Below are 26731 nucleotides of genomic sequence, written 5' to 3' on the forward strand. Positions count from 1 at the left end.
TGCCAATCAGAGTAGTCGCATGTCCTTCTTGCAGGTTGCCTCTTATTGTTACTTGTAGTGTGTGCACAACACAGCACATGTGAATTCAGGAGAGTTTTGAGGCAGCTACAAGAAGATCTAAAAGATCATCTTTTTGTTGTGCTATAGCAACTTCAAGTTGTTCAGTTGCAGAGTGTCGCGGCTCTGATGTCACTCTGGTGTTGGTGAGCTCTCGAGTTTTCCCGAGCTCCACTAGGCCCAGGAAATAGCCGAGCACCCCGAATCTTCACCCGCGGCGACCGCCGTTCACCGAGGGTTGAGCCCCCAGCTGCGGGCGGCCAGCAGGACTGCTGGAACCACGGGGTGACGGATGACCTGGCTGGCTGTGGATACAGAGTCCTTGGTGCGCGTACCTAGCCGGGCGGCTAGCTGAGCAGTAACAAACACAGTCTAGGAAATAGCTAGCAGGGCGCCTAGCTGCCACGAGGAGCAAACACAGTCTTGGAAGGAACTAGCAGGACGGCTAGCTGGCACGAGGAACAAAACACAGTCTTGGATGGAGCTAGCAGGACGGCTAGCTGTCACGAGGAACAAACACAGGCTTGGAAGGAGCTAGCAGGACGGCTAGCTGTCACGAGGAACAAAACACAGTCTTGGAAGGAGCTAGCAGGACGGCTAGCTGTCACGAGGAACAAACACAGGCTTGGATGGAGCTAGCAGGACGGCTAGCTGTTACGAGGAACACACACAGGCTTGGAAGGAGCTAGCAGGACGGCTAGCTGTTACGAGGACCAAAACACAGTCTTGGATGGAGCTAGCAGGACGGCTAGCTGTCACGAGGAACAAACACAGGCTTGGATGGAGCTAGCAGGACGGCTCGCTGTTACGAGGAACAAACCCCGGCTTGGAAGAAGCTAGCAGGACGGCTAGCGGTCACGAGGAACAAAACTCAGGCTTGGAAGAAGCTAGCAGGACGGCTAGCTGAAACAAGGAACCAGCACAGTCTGAAAGGGACTAGCAGGATGGCTTCAAACAACAAAACGGAAGCACTGGATCCTTTCGGTGCTTCCGTTTAAATCCTCCGCTCGTCCTGGCCGAAGAACAGCTGAGACCAATCCTCTCTGTCCCAGCCGGCAGTGGACCCCGGATTGGTTCTCCCGTCTGAGGGGCAGAGTTCCTTCGTGGATGCGCCAATCCGGCGCAAGTGGGCGGAGCCTCCTCGCTGGTCCTGCTGCAGCGAGGAGGACGCCGACGCCGGCGCCGCCATCTTGGCCGGCGGTTCTCCTTCTCCGAGGCCGGCGTTAGTTCTTCAGGATCGCCGGCCTCGGAGCAACTTGTGGTTGCGGCCCTCCCGGCGGCAGCCTTCCCTCGTCGCCCCGCACCCCACGGAAACCCCAACCTCCTGCCCCGGCCCGCGGACCGGCAGGTAAGGGCCCGGAACGGGACAGTATCCTCCCCGGAAGACCCCTTCCTCCGGGGCCCGGGTTTGCACGGATATCGGGCGTGGAAGGCTTTGATCAGTTCTGGAGCATGAACATTAGCCACGGGTTCCCAGGAATTATCTTCGGGACCATAAGATTTCCATGCTAACAAATAATATAGTCTTCCTCGCCGCCACTTTGAGTCGAGAATCTCTCCTACCTCGTACTCCGGGTCCGGGACCACTTGGAGATCCTCGGTTCGGGCTGGATGTGGGTGCCACCCGGACTCCCGGAACCTCTTCAATAGTGAGATGTGAAAAGCGTTATGTACTCGTAGAGTGGCGGGTAACCGCAATCGATACGTTACCGGCCCAATTCGTTCTTGAATTGCATATGGCCCCACATACCGAGGTCTCAGTCTTTGGGAAGGTCCTCGGAGTCTCAGATGTTTTGTGCTTAACCATACTTTCTGTCCTGGTTGGAGCACGGGGGCGGGCCACCGATGGCGGTCAGCAAAGATCTTGTTCTTGATTGCGGCCTTCTGTAATTGTTCCCTAGCCACCCGCCAGACCTCTTGTAGGTCGGCTATGACTTGATCCCCCGCCGGGTTCATGGCGGTAGCCGGAAACGGTCCTGGAAGCCGGGGATGTCGTCCATATACCAGGAAGAACGGGGACTGCCCTGAGGATGAGTGGTCGCTTTGGTTATAGGCGAATTCGGCCCAAGGAAGTAGAGAAACCCAGTTATCCTGTCGTTGGTTGACAAAGGCTCGTAAGAATCCTTTCAGGGTTTGGTTAATCCTCTCAACCATACCGTTGGTCTGAGGATGGTACGCGGATGAAAAATGATTCTCTACCCCCAAGGCCGTGCACAAAGTTCTCCAGAAGTGAGATGTAAATTGGGGCCCTCGGTCACTGATGATCCGAGTGGGCAGTCCATGTAATCGAAAAATGTGGTGAATGAACGCTTGAGCTAGAGAGGCGGCCGACGGGAGGTTCATGAGTGGGACAAAGTGAGCCATTTTAGAGAACCGATCTATTACCACCCAGATCACGGTATGACCCTGGGACCGAGGTAAGTCCGTGATAAAGTCCATGGATATCTCCGACCAGGGACTGGTCGGTACGGGCAGTGGTTGTAAGTCCCCCACGGGGGGTCCTCCTATTGGCTTGGTTCGGGCACATACCGGACACGAGGTAACAAACTGGAGGATATCCCGTCTCATCTGTGGCCATCGATACTGTCTCGTGATGAACCGGAGTGTCTTATGATACCCGAAGTGACCTGCCCATCTAGACGAGTGCCCCCATTGCAGAACCCTTTTCCGATCGGCGGCCGCCACGAATTTCTGGATCGAGGCAACCTCTCCTGTGGCCGCACAGACACAAGCGGGGTCTAACATCGGATGAGTCTCCGTAGTTTCTTCTGGTGTCTCGAAGGCCCGGGAGAGCGCATCGGCCGGGGTATTCTGGGATGGCCGCTCGGAATACCAATTGGAAATGAAATCTGGCAAAGAATAATGACCACCGGGCCTGTCGGGGATTCAGCTGCTGGGCCTCTTGGAGGTATAGAAGGTTTTTATGATCTGTGATGACCGTGAACCGGTGTTCCGCTCCTTCCAGTAAATGTCTCCATTCTTGCAGTGCTAGTTTCAGCGCCAAGAGTTCTCTATCCCCTACCGTATAATTCCGCTCGGCAGGAGAGAATTTTCGTGAAAAAAAGGAGCACGGCTGACGCCGGCCTTCGGGGTTGATTTGAGAAATGACCGCCCCGGCCCCTAGGGCGGACGCGTCCACTTCTACAATGAAAGGTTTCTCAGGGTCGGGGGTCAATAGGATAGACGCGGACTCAAAGGCCTCTTTTACCTGATGAAAGGCCGTTTGCGCCTCCGGCGGCCAATCTCTCACCCTCGCGTTCTTATGGGTGAGCGCCGTCAACGGGGTGGTCAACCTGGAGTACTGGGGAATAAATTGGCGATAGTAATTGGCGAAGCCCAGGAATCGTTGCAAGGCCCTCAGGCCCTTCGGTTGAGGCCACTCTCGAATGGCTTGGAGCTTGTCTGGCTCCATCTGTAACCCTCCTGGAAGCAGGATATGCCCCAAAAAGGGTAAGGATCGCTGATGGAAAGCGCACTTACTCAGCTTAGCAAATAGATGGGCTTGACGTAGGCGGGACAGCACAGCCCGTACATGGCCCGGGTGCTCCCGGGGATCCTTAGAGTAAACTAGGATGTCATCCAGATATACAATCACCGTGGAATTTAGCAATTCTTCTAGTACACAATTGATAAGGCGTTGAAACACCGCAGGGGCATTGCAGAGACCGAATGGCATTACCCGATATTCAAAGTGTCCCTCGTGGGTGTTGAAGGCCGTTTTCCATTCGTCCCCTGCCCGGATTCGTACTAGATTGTAGGCTCCCCGCAAATCCAACTTCGTGAAGATCTGAGCTCCTTGCAGTTTGTCCAAGAGCTCAGGAATAAGCGGGAGCGGGAATCGATCCTTCACGGTGATGGCGTTTAAACCCCGATAGTCGATGCACGGTCTTAGGGTCCCATCCTTCTTGGTAACGAAGAAAAACCCTGCCCCGGCTGGGGATGTAGACGGCTGAATGAACCCTTTCCGTAGATTCTCCTGGATATAATCTCGCATTGCCTTGAACTCTCCTCGGGACAGTCTGTACAATCGGCCCCGAGGGGGAACCGTATCTGTCTTCAGATTAATAGCACAGTCAAAAGAGCGATGCGGCGGTAGTACCTCCGCCTCCTTGGGGCTGAACACATCTGCAAAGTCTCTATAAATCATAGGCAGGGCGCCCAGTTTACCCAGTTCCTCCCCGGGCCCCGTAAGTAAGGCCGGACAGCTGCCCGCCCGATCCTTACAACAGTTCTCTTGACAGGAATTGCCCCAGGTCTGAATCTTTCCCCCGGTCCAGTCGATAACCGGGTTGTGATATCGTAGCCATGGTAATCCCAGAACCACAGGGTGAATGGTCCGGGATAACACTAAGAATTCGGCTTCCTCCCGATGGTACTCCCCGATTTGCAGCCCCAATAGGGGAGTAATCTCGGTGACCGGCTGGGGAAGGGTAGTTCCCTGGATAGAGGTTATCCGCAGCATAGGCCTCCGGGGAAGCGTGGGCCATCCCATTTGCTGCAGTAGTTCGAGCCCAATAAAATTGCCCCCGGAGCCCGAGTCCACCAGGGCTCGGGTCTGAACCGTGGCCTCCTGCCACCGTAAGGTCACCGGCAGGGTGATCAAGGTCTCTTGTAGGGGAGCGGAGTGCCCCAGGAACCCTCCCCTCAGGGTGCCTTGGGGAGCGCGTTTCCCGACCGGAGGGAACAAGTCCGGAGGAAATGCCCAGCCTGCCCACAATAGAAGCACAGTCCATTAGACCGTCGTTGCTGTCTTTCGGCGGGAGTCAACCGTTGTCGGCCCATCACCATGGGCTCCTCCCCGGGCTCCATAGTGTCCCGGTTCCCCTGGCGAGAGGACGGCCCTTTGCTCGTCCGAGAGGACCCTCGTACCCACTTCTGCCGCTCCACCCGGGCTCTGGCTCGCTCCCGGAATCGGGTGTCCACCCGGATACAGAGTGAAATGAGGGCATCCAATTGCCCGGGAATCTCCCGTCCCGCTAATTCATCCTTGATTCGTTCTTGCAATCCCTCCATAAAAATGGCCATCAAGGACTCCGGATTCCACCGCAACTCCGTGGCTAAGGTACGAAACCGGATGGCATAGTCGGCCACCGTACCCTCTCCCTGATGAATCCGGAGCAGCTCCGATGCCACGGAGGAGGGTCTTCCCGGCAGGTCAAACACCATCCGGAACCGGCGCTGAAATTCACTATAATCCTCCAAAATGGGATCATGTTGCTCGTCCAGGGGGGCTACCCAGTCCCGGGCCTTTCCTTCACAAAGGCCCATAATGTAGCCCACCTTGCTTTGGTCCGAAGCAAAGGCCTCCGGTTGCATCCGGAAGGCCAGGTTACACTGGTGGAGGAACCCTCGACAACCTCCCGGGTTCCCGTCGTATCGTGCTGGTTCAGGGAACCGAGGTCCCACGCGGAACCCTCCCATACGGGGAGCCGCTGCGGCCCCTTGGACCGCAGCGGCCTGGTTCTGTACCTGAAGCGTGGATAGTTGAGAACATACATTCTGGAGCGCCCCAGACAGGGCATTAAGCTGTTCCTGCTGCTGCTGAAGAACCTTGGCCAGGTCCCGTAGATCAGGTTGCGTCGGCGAGCTCAAGGCTTCCGTTTTCTGTCGCGGCTCTGATGTCACTCTGGTGTTGGTGAGCTCTCGAGTTTTCCCGAGCTCCACTAGGCCCAGGAAATAGCCGAGCACCCCGAATCTTCACCCGCGGCGACCGCCGTTCACCGAGGGTTGAGCCCCCAGCTGCGGGCGGCCAGCAGGACTGCTGGAACCACGGGGTGACGGATGACCTGGCTGGCTGTGGATACAGAGTCCTTGGTGCGCGTACCTAGCCGGGCGGCTAGCTGAGCAGTAACAAACACAGTCTAGGAAATAGCTAGCAGGGCGCCTAGCTGCCACGAGGAGCAAACACAGTCTTGGAAGGAACTAGCAGGACGGCTAGCTGGCACGAGGAACAAAACACAGTCTTGGATGGAGCTAGCAGGACGGCTAGCTGTCACGAGGAACAAACACAGGCTTGGAAGGAGCTAGCAGGACGGCTAGCTGTCACGAGGAACAAAACACAGTCTTGGAAGGAGCTAGCAGGACGGCTAGCTGTCACAAGGAACAAACACAGGCTTGGATGGAGCTAGCAGGACGGCTAGCTGTCACGAGGAACAAACACAGGCTTGGATGGAGCTAGCAGGACGGCTAGCTGTTACGAGGAACAAAACACAGTCTTGGATGGAGCTAGCAGGACGGCTAGCTGTCACGAGGAACAAACACAGGCTTGGATGGAGCTAGCAGGACGGCTAGCTGTTACGAGGAACACACACAGGCTTGGAAGGAGCTAGCAGGACGGCTAGCTGTCACGAGGAACAAACACAGGCTTGGATGGAGCTAGCAGGACGGCTAGCTGTTACGAGGAACACACACAGGCTTGGAAGGAGCTAGCAGGACGGCTAGCTGTTACGAGGACCAAAACACAGTCTTGGATGGAGCTAGCAGGACGGCTAGCTGTCACGAGGAACAAACACAGGCTTGGATGGAGCTAGCAGGACGGCTCGCTGTTACGAGGAACAAACCCCGGCTTGGAAGAAGCTAGCAGGACGGCTAGCGGTCACGAGGAACAAAACTCAGGCTTGGAAGAAGCTAGCAGGACGGCTAGCTGAAACAAGGAACCAGCACAGTCTGAAAGGGACTAGCAGGATGGCTTCAAACAACAAAACGGAAGCACAGGATCCTTTCGGTGCTTCCGTTTAAATCCCCCGCTCGTCCTGGCCGAAGAACAGCTGAGACCAATCCTCTCTGTCCCAGCCGGCAGTGGACCCCGGATTGGTTCTCCCGTCTGAGGGGCAGAGTTCCTTCGTGGATGCGCCAATCCGGCGCAAGTGGGCGGAGCCTCCTCGCTGGTCCTGCTGCAGCGAGGAGGACGCCGACGCCGGCGCCGCCATCTTGGCCGGCGGTTCTCCTTCTCCGAGGCCGGCGTTAGTTCTTCAGGATCGCCGGCCTCGGAGCAACTTGTGGTCGCGGCCCTCCCGGCGGCAGCCTTCCCTCGTCGCCCCGCACCCCACGGAAACCCCAACCTCCTGCCCCGGCCCGCGGACCGGCAGGTAAGGGTCCGGAACGGGACACAGAGCATGCTCTTTAATTTCAAACATATCTCTGAAGGGTTCTTCTAGCTGTTGGTCGCTTTCATTGTCTGCATTCATTAGTTTAATTCCACTTAGCATGTTTGAAGCATTTCCAGTTACATAGAATTTGTTCAAGTTCATAATCTTGCAGAACCTTTTCTATTAAGAACTGGAGAAACTTGCTGGTGTGATGAGCTTGTGTGTCTTTTTTTACTGCCAGTGTCTTGGTAATTATTTCATTCTTGTTGCAAACAAAATCTGATGTGGATGGCAAAGTAGTTCACTCTGTGGCCTGTGCAGGCATCCAATTTAATACATGCAAAGCGCCCCTTGAGAGTTCTTTTAAGTTCTTCTTTTTGGTTAAGGGCTTCTTCACACACCATTTTTCTAGCACTATCTCTTTCCAGAGAAACACCAAGATTGTGGGCCATTTTTTCATTCGGACATATAAAAGCTGAATGACACAACAAGGAGGTTTAATAAGACAGGAGATAGCAGGAAGTGACGTCAGCGCTTGCATATGGATGCCTGACGAGAGGGCTCCGCTCTCGATGGAGTTAAAATAGGAAAAAAAAACCCTGGGCCAGCAAACTATTTAAACGTATGGCAGCCCGAAGGAAACTCGCTAAGTTTTTAAGTTTACGGGTGACAAAAGCGAGGCGGGCAAGATCGGGGGATCACGATCAGGAACACGAGGTGGCAAGATGGCGGCAGGAGACTCCGAGATGGACCCAGACCCCGAGGAACCATCAGTGAGTGGTGCCGAAGTAGATAGAAATGAGTGCGCTGGTTTAAGGATTTAAAAGCGGAGATGATAGCGACCCGGAAGGGAATACAATCTTCCGTGGCAGAGCTTCGCGAGGAACTGAAAGAAATCGGATTGCGGGTAGCAGAGACGGAGGAGCGAGTAGACACACTGGGAGAAGAGGTGCAGGAACTGCAGACAGCACTGAAGAAAGAGCAACAGCTCAGACTTGATATGGAACAAACAGTAGAAGACTTAGAAAACCGCTCTAGGAGGTGCAATCTTAGATTCAAGGGCATCCCAGAAGAAGACCAATTTAGAGATGCAATGAAAGTGGTGCAAGAGCTCAGTGCACATATACTCACAGAGCGGCCTGGAGGAGAACAACTAGAAAGAGAATTGCCAGTTATAGACAGAGCGCACCGGAGCTTGGGCCCGCAGAGGGGTGGACAGCCCCAGGATATCATTGCCTGCTACCATGAATTTGGAGTGAAAGATGCTATTTGGAAAGCAGCCCGAGTCATGGGAGACTTTAACTGGAAAAATTGTAAACCAAAAATTTATCAAGACTTGGCTCAAGTCACTCTCCAGAAGCGGAAAGAATTTAAAGAGGTGACCCAATACCTGCAGCGGAAGGGACTAAGATATCGGTGGCTATACCCATTTGGGCTCCAGGTCACAGTTGGAAACACGCATAGGAAACTACAATCACCGAATGGGGCCTGGAAGACCCTGAGAGAAATGGGATGTGAAGACCTGCCGAGTGAGGAGAGTTCCGTAAGGCACCAAACGCAGGCTTCCACGAAAGACCAGAGATTCGGAGGAAATCAGGCCAGAGGAGAGAAGGGCCCTAATACCACGAAGGAGAGGCGGAGAGAGTCTGGATAAGAAGGAGTGGACTGAGCAATGATAGATAAGCTCCATATGGGGACTTTTGTTTTCATAGTTAGTGCTCTAGGCCACAGAACTAAAGAGTAATATGAGTGGTTAATGATGCTGTGGGAGGGATGGGGATGTATGCTAAAGGGGAGGGGGAAATAATGAGTCTAATGTCGGGGGGGGGGGGCGTTTGCTTGTGGGGACTTACTTCCTTTAGGAGTTCAATAGAAATCAAACAAAATAAAACATGGAAAAGAAAATAAGATGGTACCTTTTTTATTGGACATAACTTAATACATTTCTTGATTAGCTTTCGAAGGTTGCCCTTCTTCGTCAGATCGGAAATAAGCAAATGTGTTAGCAGACAGTATATATAAGAGAAACATCAAAGCATTACTTTGACAGTCTGACAGAGTGGGAGGGTGGGGGTATACATGGGGACATCAAAGCATTTCATTGATATTCTAACAGGATGGGTGTTGGTAGGAGGAGGGTAATAAACAGAGAAATAGAGAAATACAGCTTTAGGAGGAACTGGCGAGAAGGGAGGATGGCCAGTTGCAGGGGAAGGGAGGGGACAGGGGGGAGGGGGTTAGAGGATGGGGGGAGGGGGGATTCTGAGGGTAGGGTTTTGGAATGTGAATGGTCTCAACAGCCCGGGGAAGAGAAGCATTATCTTTCGAGAATTACATAGGTTGGAGTGGGATGTAGTAATGTTACAAGAGACACACATAAAAAGGAGGGATGAAGGATTGTTGAGGAACAGGGTACTGGGCAAGGGGTACCCATGTGCAAATCCCAAAGGGGGGAAATTGAGGGGATTGGTTATATATATATATCAAAGATAATCTGCAATTCATTAAGGAACAGGAATTTAGGGGGAAGGATGGCAGATGCTTAGCTCTCAAAGGAACAAGGGCCAACCAATTACATTCATCAATATCTATGCACCGAATGAGGGACAAGGGGACTTTTTCAATAAATTGCGAACAAATTTAGTTACTTTTGCCACAGGCCAGATAATATTGGGGGGGGGGGGGTGGATTTTAATTTCCCTGCAGCGGGGCTTGATCATTCAAAAGGGAAAAAGCAAGGAGCGCAAAGTACACGAGGGGGAAACTTATTAAACTAATGCGAGAATTAGACCTGCTAGACATATGGAGGCTGCAACATCCAGGGCAAAAAACTTTCACTCACTATTCACTCGCACAAAAGACCTATGCTAGGATAGACGCGATATGGGGTAGTCGCTCATTATGGGGGGCAATTAAAGAATCTGATATTGATAATATACATGCTTCTGACCACGCTTCTGTGTGGATAGCATTGAGGGGGCTAGGAAAAGAGAGAGGGGGAAAGGTATGGAGACTCAATGAATCCCTAATAGACTCTGAGGAAAATTGTCAGGAGGTGAAGGAGGTAATTAAAGATTATCTAAAATTGAATGACAATGCGGAAGTAACTGATGGGACTTTATGGGGTGCGGGGACATTTGATTAAAAAAGGGGCACAGCGAAAGAGGGAACAGGGGACCCGGGAAATAATGATTCGTCAAATGTTGGCTGAATGTGAGGCACTTCATCATAAAGAAGGGAATCCCCAGGTGTTTAGAGAACTACTTATCTATAGAGCAGAACTGCAAAGGATACAAATTGGGAAGATGGAATTCCAACGGAAATTACTACAACAAAAATTCTTTGAATATAGTAACAAGGCGGGTAACATGCTAGCTAGGAGATTACACCAAAGACAGGTACAGAACACGATAACCAAACTAAAAAAAAGGGGGGGGGGAGAGGAACCATGATGCATCAGGATGGAGACATGAGGGCAGAGTTTGTGCAATACTACACAAAACTGTATTCTAAAGAGGGAGGAGATGCGGAATTATATACAAGATTTGGGTCTCAACAAAATAACAGATACCCAAAGGGTGAGCTTAGAAGCCTCCATAGGAGTAATCAAGGGATTAAAAGGTGGGAAAGCGCCGGGACTAGATGGGTACACGGGGAAGTATAAAGTGTTTAAACAGGAATTGGCACCCCTGTTAGTACGAGTGGGTAATGCCTGCTTTATTGGAGAAGAGTTGCCTATTAGTATGCACGCGGCAGGGATAACAGTTCTTCTCAAACCAGGGCGGGACCCAGCTTTATGCGTTTTTATAGACCAATTTCCCTGCTGAATATCGATGTCAAAATCTTGGCCAAGGTGATGGCAGACCGCCTAGGCAAGCTCTTACCATCCCTGATCCACGAAGATCAAGCGGGATTTTTGCCACATAGGCAGGTGGCAGATAACATTCGTCGGACTCTAAATATTATGTGGGGAGCTCAGAGGAGAGGTGATTCCCTAACATTTCTAGCGATTGATGCAGAGAAAGCATTTGTTAGGGTGAACTGGGAGTTCCTATGGGAAAGTATGGCACAAATGGGGATGGGGAGGGGTCTCATAGGATGGTTGAGAAAACTATATGCACATCCGGTAGCTAAAATTAAAGTTAATGGGGGGGTACTCTGAGCAATTTGATATTCAGCAGGGAACCAGGCAAGGGTGCCCGCTCTCCCCACTATTGTTCGCTATAGCCATAGAGCCATTTGCTCAACGGGTTCGATTACTCCAAGAGGTTCGAGGGGTCAGGATGGGAGGCAGGGAGCATAAAATTGCACTCTTTGCGGACGATATTCTATTTTATATCTTGTCCCCAATGATGACTTTACCCGCCTTGATTGAAGAACTCAAAGATTACGGTAGGGCTTTGGGATTTAAGGTGAACTATGAAAAGTCGGAGGTGATGGGGGTCACTATACCAGAAGTTGAGGAAGAAAGAATAAAAGAAGCGTTTCAATTCAAAATAGCCAAGGATAGTTTTAGGTACTTAGGGATATGGATACCGCGGAATCTCAATAAATTGTATTAATTAAATTATATATCCCTACTAAAAGAGTTGCAGGGGGACATGATAAGATGGCAAAAGGGGTGGCTCTCATGGTGGGGCTGTATTGCATCAGTAAAAATGAATATTCTATCCCGGCTCCTATTTTTGTTTCAAACACTACCAATTTCGGTACCTAAGAGAGAGTTAATGAGGTTGCAATCGGATTTAGGAACATTTGTTTGGGGGGGGGGGAGCACCAGCACGATTAGCACGGAAAATAATGTGGGGCACACCTGATCAAGGGGGTAGGGGGTTACCAAACATTCTTTGGTATTATTGGGCATCACAGCTAAAGCAAATAGCAGTTTGGAGTATAGTAGATCTATCCCCTATAACAAAACTAGAGCAGATCTTTGTCCAAGAAGGGGCATTAGAGGGGCTGTTATGGGCCTCAATTCCGGATAACACATATAAGAGACTAACTCTTAATCCCTTTGTATCGCATCTTTTAGCTTTATGGGGTAAATTAAAATACAGGCTCAGGGGATCTAGGACTAAGTCCACATACGCCTGGATCATGCATGATCCGGGATTTTTAGCCGGGACTCAAGGTGGGGTGTTTAAAACATGGTTTCATAAGGGGTTGATATGATATCGGGATTTACTGACAGAAGAAGGAATTAAACCTTTTGCAGAAGTGCGGGAAGCTTATGACCTATCGCCATCTGATATCTATGCTTACATGCAAGTAAAACACTACATAATATCTGTTAGGTGGGTCAAAGATAAATTAATAGAAAAGGAAAAGATAGAAGACATATGGGGGAAGATTGATTTGTGGGGGAAGGGAATCTCCAGGCTCTATGACCATATAAGGGGGACACAATTTGTAAAGCATCAGTACATGCAGGCCTGGGAGAGAGGTTTGAAACAGGAATTGACTGACTCTGAATAGGGGCGAGTGTGTAGAGACGTCAAAAAAGCCTCTGCATGCGCATTGCTAAAGGAAAATGCATATAAAGTACTAAGCAGATGGTACTATACGCCAGAGAAAGTGAAAGCTATGTTCCCTGGAGCCTTGGATACATGCTGGAGGTGCAAGGAGGGAAAGGGAACCTTCTATCATATATGGTGGGAGTGTGCGCCAATACAGACATTTTGGCAGGGCGTTACAGGGCTGTTGACAGAAGCCTTGGACACTCCATTCCCATGTGACCCGAAATGGTGCCTATTAGGATGGGGGAATCAGAGAAGGGTGAAATGGGATCAAGCATATAGGCCTAGCAGCAGCAAAATCAACAATTGCTGCGTTCTGGAAGCAGGAAGAGGGACCCACTGTACAGAATTGGATTGAAAAGATTAGGGGACTTATAGTGATGGAAGAACTGACAGATAAAAGATGGGGGAGGTTTCATTCGGAGGCTGAGGAATGGAGTGGAGGAGTGGCCTAGTGGTTAGGGTGGTGGACTTTGGTCCTGGGGAACTGAGGAACTGAGTTTGATTCCCACTTCAGGCACAGGCAGCTCCTTGTGATTCTGGGCAAGTCACTTAACCCTCCATTGCCCCATGTATGCCGCATTGAGCCTGCCATGAGTGGGAAAGCACGAGGTACAAATGTAACAAAAAAAGAAAAGAAACACTTTGACCGAATATTGGGAAAAGACTTGAAAGGGGGGGGGGGGGAAGAGGGGAGGTTGAGTAGGGACTGACTGGGACTATGACAGTGGGGTTAATGGGTAAGGGGATAGTGGGGGGAGGGAGAAAACGGAGGGGAAGTAAATGGTAACATTTTTTAAGGATTAAGTGTCTGTATACTGAAGTTCAGACTTGTGAATGTTGGATGTTAATAGAGTCTCAGATGAGACACTGTAATGTAATTTTTCATTACATGGTTTGTTAAATAAACTTCACAAATTAAAAAAAAAAAAGACAGGAGATAGCAGGAGCGTATTTGGCCCATTCTGATGGCTGAAGCAGTGCCTTAAAATGTGGAGGATATAGACATTTGTTTTTTAATTTTATCGCTTTTTTTATTTGAAAGTTTCCCATGTGTAGATATATATTGTGAAATAAAATTGAAAATGACTGACAGCATAAAAATTATTGTAACTGGTAGAAACAGTAATAAACTCTGTATTTTGTGCTAATTTTTCTTCACTGTTCTATAGAATACAGCAATACATGACCAAATCACTTCATCTCTTTTTCTCTTCTCTAGAAGTTTACATTTTAGATACACAAATGGGTTATTCTGTTTTGAGCATGTTTCAGGGTTTATAAGTTAAAATAATAAAAATATTTTATTTCATGCCTATCTCTCATTTGTTTAAACATAACTAAATGGTCTTTAAGCCCCTAATGCAGTCCATTGGTTTTCAACTCTTGTCTCTTCTTTCTGGTGGATAATAAAAGGAACTCATTGTGAACACTATCCATCCTAAAAGGTTGTTTTCTGGCTGTGCGTGAGGAATTGATAATGCATAAATATGGGTGTGTTTGTGTTCCTAGTCATGCATCCAAAGGTTATATAATCCTTTCAAGAAAGTTAAACGATTAACTCGCTTATTAATGGAACATAACCATAAAGGCTTGGTATGGTTGCATTTTCAATATGGTAATACTAGAGCCCAGCTAAGGAACAGGTTTTTTTGAGTTAGTCTTCAGTGGACCAAACTTGCTTTTCTTGTGCCATCACCATCCAGTTGGATAGGCAGTGTCTTAAAAGGTCTTTGATTGTTGGAACTTTGCTGTTTGATCCTGCTGGTGATTCTTGGGGTGTGGGAGCACGTTCTGCCTGTATCTTATTTCTTTGCTGTCTGGACCGTGGCATGGGAGCAAGCTCCGCCAACTGGCTTCCACGTCAGATGCCGCAGGATATTTAAATTCCACTGGGAGCAGTCTGATATCATCTGCTAGCCTCTTCTGCTGTGCGCTGTCATCTTTGATTGTTGGAACTTTGTCTGTTTGATCCTGTTGTTGATTCTTGGAGTTTGGGAGCACGCTTTGCCTCTATCTTAGTCCTTTACCATCTGGACCAGGGTAAGGGAGCAAGCTCCATCTGCTGGCGTCTGCGTCCTACTTCGCAGGACATTTAAATTCCACTGGGAACAGTCTGATACCATCTGCTAGCCTTTGCTGCTGTGTGCTGACACTTTTGATTACTGGAACTTTGTTTGATCCTTTTGGCCATTCTTGGGGTGTGGGAGCACGCTTCACCTCTTTCTTAGACCTTTGCCATTTGGACCGGGGTGTGGGAGCAAGCTCTGCCCACTGGCATCCATGTCAGACACCGTGGGACATTTAAGCCATGGTGGTGCCTAATGGCACTCCTCCTAAGGCGCAAGCCAAAATCGCGCATCTTTTTGTGTCGCTGGGTTCTTTTTGGAAAGTTTTCAAAGGTATCTGTTTATTGCGTTTTAAAATACATTGGTTGGTGGTGATTTCCTTAGCTTTACTAGGATCTAATGCACTTCGAACAAAAATAAGGGTTATTTTAATTGTGTTCCACAGTTGACAACTTGGGATAGTCTTTTGGATCATCGTGTTTTTTTTTTTTTCCCCCCCATCTACTTTTCCATTGCATCCCACAGATCAATTCAGAGACGAGTGGGTTATGTCCCTCTACCAGCAGTTGGAGATAGAGAGAACACCAGAGTTCTGCCATAAGGTATACTGTGCAGCAGCCTCTCTTTCAGTATTGTCTCTCCACAGGTGGATGAACATCTCTTGTGCAGCTGTGGTTTGGTGCTTGCTCCTAGCCTGTTCCCTTAGGCGTAGTCAGGCTGGGGGTGTTGGTGTGGATATGCCAGTCTCTTGGGGTATGCCTTTTGGTGCCAGGTCCCCCCCCCCCCCTGCATTACCCACCTCTAGGTTCAGGGCCTGTGCTGTTCATTGTCTGCAAGGTTTCTGAACTCCTGCCTCTTTAAAAAAAAAAAAAAAAAAAAATGGGTGGCGTATGCATGGCTACCCTGGCTGCACCATTTCCTCTTAGTCTGTTAGTGTTACCTTTTCATAGCTGTGGGCTGTCAGTTTATAGGTCAGTATGGCTGTGGCTGCAACTCTGCCCTTCGTTAAAAAAAAAAAAAAAAAGACTATTACTGTGGCCTCTGGCTCCCTTTTCACCATTCTGGCTCAGGGCCCTTCCCATGATGTTCGGCGGTTGACTCTGCAGGGTCCGTTATTTTTGGCAGACTGCGCTCCAATTGTACACTCCTAGCCACGATCTTACAGCAGTACCTATAACAGGCTGCAGATGCTGCTGGCTTAGTCTCCTGGCACTCTTTAGTCCCTCACGCATATTTCCTTTGCCAACGCGCTTGGGAGTACATGGCAGTCATTTTGAATCCTTGCGGTGGCTGGTGTTTACAGATTGGGTGCGGTCCACGTTTCTATTTGCTCTGTTTGCCGGGAGTTCCTACCCTTGAGAGTTCCGGCCTGGCCAGATTCTTGGCAGCGTCTGAATCTGGCTGGAGAGTCACCACCGCCTGGCCTTTCATTTTTTGGAGGCTGTAAAAAAAAAAAAAAAAAAAGTAAGCAGCACTAAATTGTGTGCAGCTTCATCTCATTTCATTGTTACCTTGTACTAATGTGCAGAAAGATAAGGTGGCTAGTGCATTTCCAGCTATTTTCTTGGCTGTTGAGGATTTTCTTGCTGCATTGTTTCTACTTTTTGGTGTTCAAAGGAGCAGTGCAGTCTCCTTCTTTGAGTTGAGGGCTTCTTTGTTGGTAGATGCTGGTCCCCTGTGGCTACTTGGGCCTCCTTTGGTTTGGAGCCCTTTGCGGGGTCTGTCTGTTTCTGACTGTCAACAGGGGAGGCCGGCTTCTCCTTGGGTCTCCCAGGACAGGGTAGGGCCATCTTTTGGCCCTTCTCAGTATGCTTTATTTCAGGGGAATATTTTTTCTGTTTATGCCTCATGAAAAGAGATTGGGATCATGCTAGTGAGATAATGTTTTCAGTCGCGGGTGGCTGCATTAGTGCTTCAGCTTCCATGTGTTTCATATTGTCCCTTTGAGACTCTTTGGCTCTAGGACAGTTCTTCCTTAGGTGGGGATTTACAACGCAGATCTATTTTGTTTTCTTTGCTAAGCTGAGGTGACACTGGTTACCTGGGGTGCATAACACCTTCTGTTCATCTTCTGGCAGTTATCTCTGGAAGTTTGCTTCAGTTCTCAGGGCTGTGCCCTTGCAGCATAGGTTCACATGGGGTGTTCCAGGATTTCTCAGCTGGTTTCAAACTCTTGGGCTGCATAGCAGTGTGTTCATTTTTTTCCCTTGGCAATGTTGCTCTGTAGGGGCAGCTATAATGGTTCCACATTGCATCAGTCTGTTTTGGGCTGTGTGGTTCGAACTCGTCAATTTCTTTGAGTTGCAGGATTTTGATTTTTGGTAACCTCTATATATGCTATACTCAGTGACTTCCTTTGGTGTCTTCCAGCTAGCTACTCTACCTCCTGCATGGAGCCGTGGCAAATCTTTTTCTCTCTGGCATACTGGAGGGCAGTACCTTGGTAGGTAGCAGCACTTCTGGGCTGTGAGTGCCAGTTTCCTGCAGATTCTGATCTATAGATAAATTTTACATTATGGTCTGGTAGCATCCATAGTGATCTATTGTGGCATTCCCATGGTTCCTTTTGCCAGCATTGTGGTGTACAGTGTGATGGCAGCACCTTCTGAACAGTGAGTGCCACCTTCTTGAAGGATTGGTCTGCAATACAGTTGCCACCATAGTGGTGTAGGCGCCTTCTTGTTACATTCTACCACCCCTGTAGCGGCTGTTGCAGCTTCCATTGGGCTGTTGCTGAGCAGCTTCTGGGGGTACACTACTGGACTGTATTGTGACAAATTGTACTTGCGTTGTGGCAGCAAAGGAGCTGCCTGAGCAGTATCAGTAATGTGTGGCGTGGTAGCAATAGTCCTGTGAGCAAAATGGCCAGCATTCTTATTCTTCGTGTCTCAGCGGTATTCTGGTAGGCTTTGTTGGTGGGAATTGCTCCAATTTTGGATATTAAGCCTAGTTCCGTCTTTCGACATTGAGCCTTGTCCAGTGTTTGGTTTTCCGTTAATGCTCCATCTCTTGACGTTGAACCTTGCTCCGTCTTTCGACGGCGAGCCTGGTCCAGTCTTTGGGGTTGTTCCATGCTCCATCTTGGGACGTCGAGCATAGTTCCATCTTCAGGCATTAAGTCTTTCCCAGTATTTGGGTTTAGGTCAGTGTCCCGTCACCGGACTTCCTCAGTCACAGCACTTTGGATCCAGGGGAGTGGGAACTGGCCTGGTCGGTGTTTCAGCAAATCACTTCCCTGTGGGGAGTTCCATTTCTGGATCTCATGGCCAGGCAGGCCAATACCAAGGTGTACAGGTTTCTCAGCAGAAGGTAGGAGTGTGGTGCAGTGGTACTGGATGCCCTACTGCAGTCCTGGTCCCAGGGGTAGGCTCCTGTATGCTTTCTCCCTTGGCCAGTGATTGGCAGAGTTCTCGGCCACATTAAGCACCATGCTGGAGGACCAGTGATTCTGGTGGCACCGGATTGGTCCAGACATCCATGGTACGCAGATTTGGTTCGTCTAGTGGTAGACCAACCTCTGTATCTGCCAAGGCAAAAGGGTCTTCTGCTTCAGGGGCTGGTCCTCATGGATGATCCTTCTCACTTTTGTCTTAGGCCTGGCTCTTGAGAGGGCAAGATTGAGGAGAAAAGGTTATCAGAAGGGGGTTATTACGACCCTTCTTCAGGCCAGGAAACGGTCCACCTCAGGAGCTTGTGCGTTGGTGTGGAGGGCTTTGAGTCTTGGTGTGCTTTGCAAGCTGTGGCTCTGGCATCAGCATCTTTGACGCACATTCTTTGTAGGATGGGTTCTCCGAGGACAAGCAGGCTGCTTGTTCTCACGACTGGGGGTTGACGTCCACGGCAGCCCCCACCAACCGGAACAAAAACTTTGCGGGCGGTCCTGCACGCAGGGCACGCCCACCGCGCATGTGCGGCCGTCTTACCGCCCGTGCGCGACCGTTCCCGCTCAGTTTTTTTCGATTCCGCGCTGGAGAGAGACGTGTTACCGTCTCTCTCTTTGTCAGCCCCGGAAACCGGATCGCGGCCTAGCCGCGAGTTTTTTTTCTCTCTCTTATCGTGCGCGTTCGCGCTTCTTTTCTTTATTTTCTGTTTAAAAAAAAAAAAGAAATTGGTTTGTCCCCTCATCGTCTTTAGCCGCGGGGGCGCCTCGTTGCGGCCTTGTGGCAGCGCGGTCGTTTCTTTTTCGGGTGTGCTTTTCACCGCCACCATCGGCGACTTTGACTTCGCTGACGCGATTTTTCCGTCGATGTCCTCAAAGGTCCCGAGTGGATTCAAAAAGTGTGGTCTGTGCGGCCGACAGATCTCGCAAACCGATACCCACGCTTGGTGCCTCCAGTGCCTTGGGCCGGAGCATAATACCAAGACGTGCACCTTGTGTCTCGGCTTGCGAAAGCGGACACAGGTGGCGAGGCAAGTTCGTCGGGACCAGCTTTTTGGAACTTGCGCCGGCCCTTTGACGTCGAAGGCATCGGTGTCGACGGCCGGATCTTCGGTACCGATGTCGGCGAAATCGGCACCGACGATGGCATCGACCCCAGAAGCACAGGTACTGTTGGGCCGCTGGACTATCGGCGACGGTGGGGGTGAGCGACCGCGCGGGCAGTCGGCCCCGGCCACTCCCTCTACCCAGGGCCATTGGGACCGAACCCTGTCAGACCCGATCCCTCGAGGCCGGGGGGGTTCTACCTCCTCTTCATCTCTGCCACCGAGCGCCAATGATGGGCACCGAAAGAAGACTAAGAAACATCGTCATTGGTCGCCCACGGCGCACGGGACTACCAGTTCCGGCGCCTCCAGAGATGACTCGACGCCGAGGAAGCGGCAGTGCTGAGAGGAGCGTTCCCCCTCGGTCGAAGAGGTGTCGCTGCGTCAGTCCATGGGTGCTTCGGTACTGTCTCCTGGACCCGAGCAGCTTCTGGTACCGGCCCCCACACCGGCCCCCCTGCCTTTCCCGACAGCGGGCCTTGACGAGTGCCTCCGAGCCATCCTTCCAGGGATTCTGGAAGGGCTGATGCGCCAGGCTTTGTTGGCACCGGGGGTGCTTGCACCCCCGGCGCTGTTGATGGAGGCGCCGGCGTGCTCTAGCCCAATGCCGAGGCCTCCGACACCGACGCCGCTTGCGGTGCCGGTGTCGACAGCCACGCAGGTGGAGTCGACGTCGATGGAGGGAGCTTCATCCCCGCCGGCACGGGAGTCCACCGCTCGACGCCATCATCGAGGACATGGTTCCTCGCAGTCGAGACGGGCCTGGTTGAGGTCTGAGCTGCAAGAGCTCATGTCTGACACCGAGGAAGAGGCCTCGTGTGGGGAGGAGGAGGACCCCAGATATTTCTCCTCAGAGGAGTCTGAGGGCCTTCCCTCCGACCCCACTCCTTCACCGGAGAGGAAGCTCTCGCCCCCTGAGAGCCTCTCCTTTGCCTCCTTCGTCAGGGACATGTCTATTTGCATTCCCTTCCCCGTGGTCTCTGTGGATGAGCCGAGGGCTTAGATGCTCGAGGTCCTCGACTATCCATCACCACCTACAGAGTCTTCCACGGTACCGTTGCACAATGTCCTCAGAGACACTGCTTCGGAACTGGCTGAAGCCCTTATCTAATCCCACTATCCCCAAGAAAGCGGAGTCCCAATACAGAATCCACTCTGACCCAGAGTTGATGCGGCCCCAATTGCCTCATGACTCGGCGGTTGTGGACTCTGCTCTCAAGAGGGCACGGAGTTCGAAGGATACCGCCTTGGCGCCCCCGGGGCGGGAGTCTCGCACTCTGGACTCGTTTGGGAGGAAGGCCTACCAATCTTCCATGCTCGTGACCCGCATCCAGTCGTACCAGCTCTACACGAGCATTCACATGCGGAACAATGTGAAGCAACTGGTGGACCTGGTCGATATGCTCCCTCCGGAGCAGTCCAGGCCTTTTCAGGAGGTGGTCAGGCAGCTGAAGGCGTGTAGAAAGTTCCTGTCCAGGGGTATCTATGACACCTGTGATGTGGCATCTCGAGCTGCGGCCCAAGGTATAGTGATGCGCAGACTCTCCTGGCTGCGTGCCTCTGACCTGGACAACCGCACCCAGCAACGACTGGCGGATGTCCCTTGCCGAGGGGATAATATCTTTGGCGAGAAGGTCGAGCAGTTGGTGGACCAACTACACCAGCGGGAAACCGCCCTCGACAAGCTCTCCCACCGGGCGCCTTCAGCATCCACCTCAGCAGGTGGACATTTTTCCCGGGCCAGGCAGGCTGCACCCTACGCCTACAGCAAGCGTAGGTACACCCAGCCGGCTCGAAGGCCTCCTCAGGCACAGGGACAAGTCCCAGCACGTTCGTTCCCGTCAACAGCGTGCGCCTAAGCAGCCCCCTGCGCCTCCACAGCAAAAGCCGGGGACGGGCTTTTGACTGGATCCATGGGAACATAGCCGCCATCAAAGTGTCCGTACCGGACGACCTGCCAGTCGGGGGGAGGTTGAAAGTTTTTCACCAAAGGTGGCCTCTGATAACCTCCGACCAGTGGGTTCTCCAAATAGTGCGGTGCGGATACGCCCTGAATTTGGCCTCCACTCCACCAAATTGTCCACCGGGAGCCCAATCCTTCAGCTCCCATCACAGGCAGGTACTTGCAGAGGAACTCTCCGCCCTTCTCAGCGCCAATGCGGTCGAGCCTGTGCCACCAGGGCAGGAAGGGCAGGGATTCTATTCCAGGTACTTCCTTGTGGAAAAGAAAACAGGGGGATGCGCCCCATCCTAGACCTGAGAGGCCTGAACAAATACCTGGTCAAAGAGAAGTTCAGGATGCTTTCCTTGGGCACCCTTCTACCAATGATTCAGAAAGACGATTGGCTATGTTCCCTGGATTTAAAGGACGCTTACACTCACATCCCGATACTGCCAGCTCACAGACAGTATCTCAGATTCCGCCTGGGGACACGGCATTTTCAGTATTGTGTGCTGCCCTTTGGGCTCGCCTCTGCCCCACGGGTGTTCACGAAGTGCCTTGTGGTGGTCGCGGCGTATCTACGCAAGCTGGGAGTGCACGTGTTCCCGTATCTCGACGATTGGCTGGTCAAGAACACCTCGGAGGCAGGGGCTCTCTGGTCCATGCAGTGCACTATTCACCTCCTGGAGCTGCTAGGGTTTGTGATTAATTACCCAAAGTCCCATCTCCAGCCAGTCCAATCTCTGGAATTCATAGGAGCTCTGCTGAATTCACAGACGGCTCAGGCCTTTCTTCCCGAGGCGAGGGCCCACAACCTCCTGTCCCTTGCTTCCCAGACCAGAGCGTCTCAGCAGGTCACAGCTCGGCAGATGTTGAGACTCCTGGGTCATATGGCCTCTATAGTTCATGTGACTCCCATGGCTCGTCTTCACATGAGATCTGCTCAATGGACCCTAGCTTCCCAGTGGTGCCAAGCCACCGGGAATCTAGAAGATGTCATCCGCCTGTCCCTCAGTTGCCGCAATTCGCTGCACTGGTGGACCGTTCGGACCAATTTGACTCTGGGACGTCCATTCCAAATTCCACAGCCCACGAAGGTGCTGACGACGGATGCATCTCGCCTGGGGTGGGGAGCTCATGTCGATGGGCTCCACACCCAGGGACTGTGGTCCCTCCAGGAACAGGATCTTCAGATCAACCTCTTGGAGCTCCGAGCGGTCTGGAACGCACTGAAGGCTTTCAGAGATCGGCTGTCCTGCCAAATCATCCAAATTCGAACAGACAATCAGGTTGCAGTGTATTACATCAACAAGCAGGGGGGCACCGGATCTCGCCCCCTGTGTCAGGAAGCCGTCGGTATGTGGCATTGGGCCTGCCAGTTCGGTACGCTTCTCCAAGCCACATACCTGGCAGGCGTAAACAACAGTCTGGTCGACAGACTGAGCAGAGTCGTGCAACCGCACGAGTGGTCGCTCCATTCCAGAGTGGTACGCAAGATCTTCCGAGAGTGGGGCACTCCCTCGGTAGACCTTTTCGCCTCTCAGACCAACCACAAGCTGCCTCTGTTCTGTTCCAGACTCCAGGCACACGGCAGACTAGCGTCGGATGCCTTTCTCCTCCATTGGGGGACCGGCCTCCTGTATGCTTATCCTCCCATACCTTTGGTGGGGAAGACCTTACTGAAGCTCAAGCAAGACCACGGCACCATGATTCTGATAGCGCCTTTTTGGCCCTATCAGATCTGGTTCCCGCTACTTCTGGAGTTGTCTTCCAAAGAACCGTGGAGATTGGAGTGTTTTCCGACTCTCATTTCGCAGAACGACGGAGTGCTTCTGCACCCCAACCTTCAGTCTCTGGCTCTCACGGCCTGGATGTTGAGGGCGTAGATTTTGCTTCGTTGGGTTTGTCTGAGGGTGTCTCCCGTGTCTTGCTTGCCTCTAGAAAGGATTCCACTAAAAAGAGTTACTTTTTCAAGTGGAGGAGGTTTGTCGTTTGGTGTGAGAGCAAGGCCCTAGAACCTCGTTCTTGTCCTGCACAGAACCTGCTTGAATACCTTCTGCACTTATCAGAGTCTGGCCTCAAGACCAACTCCGTAAGAGTTCACCTTAATGTGATTAGTGGTTACCATCAACGTGTAGAAGATCAGCCTATCTCTGGACAGCCTTTAGTTGTTCGATTCATGAGAGTAACATAGTAACATAGTAGATGACGGCAGAAAAAGACCTGCACGGTCCATCCAGTCTGCCCAACAAGATAACTCATATTTGCTGCTTTTTGTGTATACCCTACTTTGATTTGTACCTGTGCTCTTCAGGGCACAGACCGTATAAGTCTGCCCAGCACTATCCTCACCTCCCCAGCCCTGCCTCCCAACCCCGGCTCTGGCACAGACCGTACAAGTCTGTCCAGCACTATCCCCGCCTCCCAACCACCAGTCCCGCTTCCCACCACCGGCTCTGGCACAGACCGTATAAGTCTGCCCAGCCCTATCCCCGCCTCCCAACCACCAGCCCCTCCTCCCGATCTTGACTAAGCTCCTGAGGATCCATTCCTTTGGCACAGGATTCCTTTACGCTTATCCCACGCATGTTTGAATTCCGTTACCGTTTTCATTTCCACCACCTCCCGCGGGGAGGGCATTCCAAGCATCCACTACTCTCTCCGTGAAAAAATACTTCCTGACATTTTTCTTGAGTCTGCCCCCCTTCAATCTCATTTCATGTCCTCTCATTCTACCACCTTCCCATCTCCGGAAAAGATTCGTTTGCGGATTAATACCTTTCAAATATTTGAACGTCTGTATCATATCACCCCTGTTTCTCCTTTCCTCCAGAGTATACATGTTTAGTTCAGCAAGTCTCTCCTCATACGTCTTGTAACGCAAATCCCATACCATTCTCGTAGCTTTTCTTTGCACCGCTTCAATTCTTTTTACATCCTTAACAAGATACGGCCTCCAAAACTGAACACAATACTCCAGGTGGGGCCTCACCAACGACTTATACAGGGGCATCAACACCCCCTTTCTTCTGCTGGTCACACCTCTCTTTATACAGCCTAACAACCTTCTAGCTACTGCCACCGCCTTGTCACACTGTTTCGTCGCCTTCAAATCCTCAGATACTATCACCCCAAGATCCCTCTCTCCGCCCGTACCTATCAGACTCTCCCCGCCTAACACATACGTCTCCTGTGGATTTCTACTTTCTAAGTGCTTTTGTCAAAGCCCCCTGTCAAACCTCCTCCGGTCATATAAAGAGGAATCCAATAAAATTTATATGGAAATATAATGTTTGATTTTAACAAAATATTTCTAAAAAGCAAGGAAAAGACCTCAAAACGCCCGACCGCTTACTTTCAGTTTTCAGTGGCTTTAACTGGGGGCGTGGTGTTCATCACTGGTCATAATAACCTTGCTTGGAAAGAATTATTTTAACTTTTAATTTATTTCCAAATAGATTTTAGCAATTTTGCTCTTTTTACAAGAAAAGTTTTGAAATATATTGACAATATCAATGCTAACTTCAAATTTTCTTTGGTTCATAAAAACCTTCACTGATTCTCATGAAGTGTTCTAAAGCAGCTTTACAAAGATAAAGTAAAGTCGAGCACTTATCTGTTGCCTGACGGTTGCCCCATCCGTTTCACTTGTGGGCTTTTTCAAGGGCTGTGCTTCGACAGGGAAAGCATTGAGAACATTTTTTTCTGAAAAATATTTACCATATATTTAATTATAAGGGAAAACAATTGGAAAATTAATGTACAAACTGCTATAAAAATGCAAGTTAAGAACTGTATTTTAAACTTGCATTTTATCTCATTTTAACCATGACTGGTTGCTTGTTTCAAACAAAGAACTTTCATTTTCACACAGCTTTTAGATTTAATGATTGGAAAGATTACTCAAACCTAGCATTGTAAGAACAATGATTGAGATTTAAACATTAAAAACTCATATGAACATCACAAATAAAGAATACTCTTTGGACTTACCCTCTCTCTTTATCTGACCATAACTTACTGCTGCTTTGAACAAACAACCCATAATTCAACACAGTATTTAACTTGTGAGAACCAAATGGATAAGCCAATCACAATCTGTTTTAAAACTATGATGTAATGTTATGTTATATAATTATGTAATGTTATATAAATTGGCTTAATTTACCCTTTCAGTACTGATGTCCATTTTCTCAATTGTCTCATTGACAACACATTGTAATAGGGACAAACAGTAATGATGCAGTTCTGATCTAGAACCTGGGTCAGGAAGAAATATATTTCATTTCACTTTGTCACTTGGATTCCATGGACCGTGGTCTCCACCCCCCCACCCCTTTTTTTTCTTTTCATCTTTTGGGCTTATTGGACCTATCCTGGGAGTCCCACAATCAATCTAAATTTCTGGATAGTCGCAAAGAATATGCATGAGACACTGGAGACCCTGGATATACAAATATATCCAAGTTTATTTTCTCTCATTGTGGCTGGGAGGGTCTCCAGAACAGATATGAGAAGCCTTGACAATGACTGATTGTTTCAATGAGAACAGCACTTGAATCTGCTAAATCTGCCACCTGAGTCCATACTACAAAATATTAACTGCACAATCCCAAAGTATTACTATTTTTACAATATATTTCACACAACTCTTTGAACATCCGTTTGTGAGCACACGAGGCAGTGTGTGATTGTATTCTTCCTTGATCTGCTTTCCTGATGAGAAAAGGCAAAACTGCAAACTTCAACATGGGATTTAGAACTAGCAGTGCTGGTGGCTAGGAGACTAGCCAGGATGTAAAATAAGGGTCTCCCATTACTGTAGGATTTATAAACTGCCTCTTCAACATAACTAATTATGACGCTTATAAGTCCGATTTTATTTTTTTGTTTGTTTTTAGCTGATAAAAAGACGTCAAATGTGGCAGCGGTGGGAGCTCCACAAGTGCTGTTTGCTACTGCAGTCCATGCATATCGATTGTAAGTATTCGGTTCACTGTGGTAAGCAGGGAGGCTTTAGCTTTCTTCCCTGTGATCCGATAAGGTTCTGGACATTGGGGTAAAAAGTACCAGCCTAGTGACTTGCCAGTAACCAGCTCTGTGGTTCTCTCTTGGGAATAGAGTAAGTATAATGGAATTTGATATACTGCTTTTCTGTGGTACTCTTTTCTTGGGAATAGAGTAAGTGTAATGGGATTTGATATACAGCCTTTCTGTGGTACAGTCAAAGTGTTTTACATGTATTATATGCAGATACTTTCTATATCCCTAGTGGGCTCATAGTCAAAGTATTGTAACTGGGAAGGTCAAATGACTGCCCAGTCACAAAGCGCTGTAGGGAACGGAAGCCATTTCCTCAGGTTCTCGGCCCACTGCTTTAATCATTAGGTTCTTAATCTTTTCAGACAAATTTTAGCATTACCGTTTGGACCTTCTCTGATGTGTGTTCACTTTGTCATATGATTGTGTAAATTCTTTGTCCACCTCAAATCATAATTATTGTACTGCTAGGAGGAACGGTTTTCATTTTATGAAACATAATTTACAACATTAACTTTTGTATTTCTGAAGTAA

At 50.0% G+C, this 26731-nt stretch overlaps 1 protein-coding gene across 2 annotated transcripts in view; it reads left to right on the forward strand.

Annotated features, from left to right (window-relative positions):
• The window catches only part of FKBP15 (FKBP prolyl isomerase 15), a 1277056-nt gene that overhangs the window by 192587 nt on the left and 1057738 nt on the right, over positions 1–26731 (forward strand). For both annotated transcript variants that reach the window (XM_030206543.1, XM_030206544.1), the window contains one exon: positions 26059–26137. In XM_030206543.1, coding sequence (XP_030062403.1) covers positions 26059–26137 — 79 coding nt within the window. The remainder of the gene's footprint in view (positions 1–26058; positions 26138–26731) is intronic.

This window comes from Microcaecilia unicolor, chromosome 6, assembly GCF_901765095.1.
Source record: "Microcaecilia unicolor chromosome 6, aMicUni1.1, whole genome shotgun sequence".
NCBI lineage: Eukaryota > Metazoa > Chordata > Amphibia > Gymnophiona > Siphonopidae > Microcaecilia > Microcaecilia unicolor.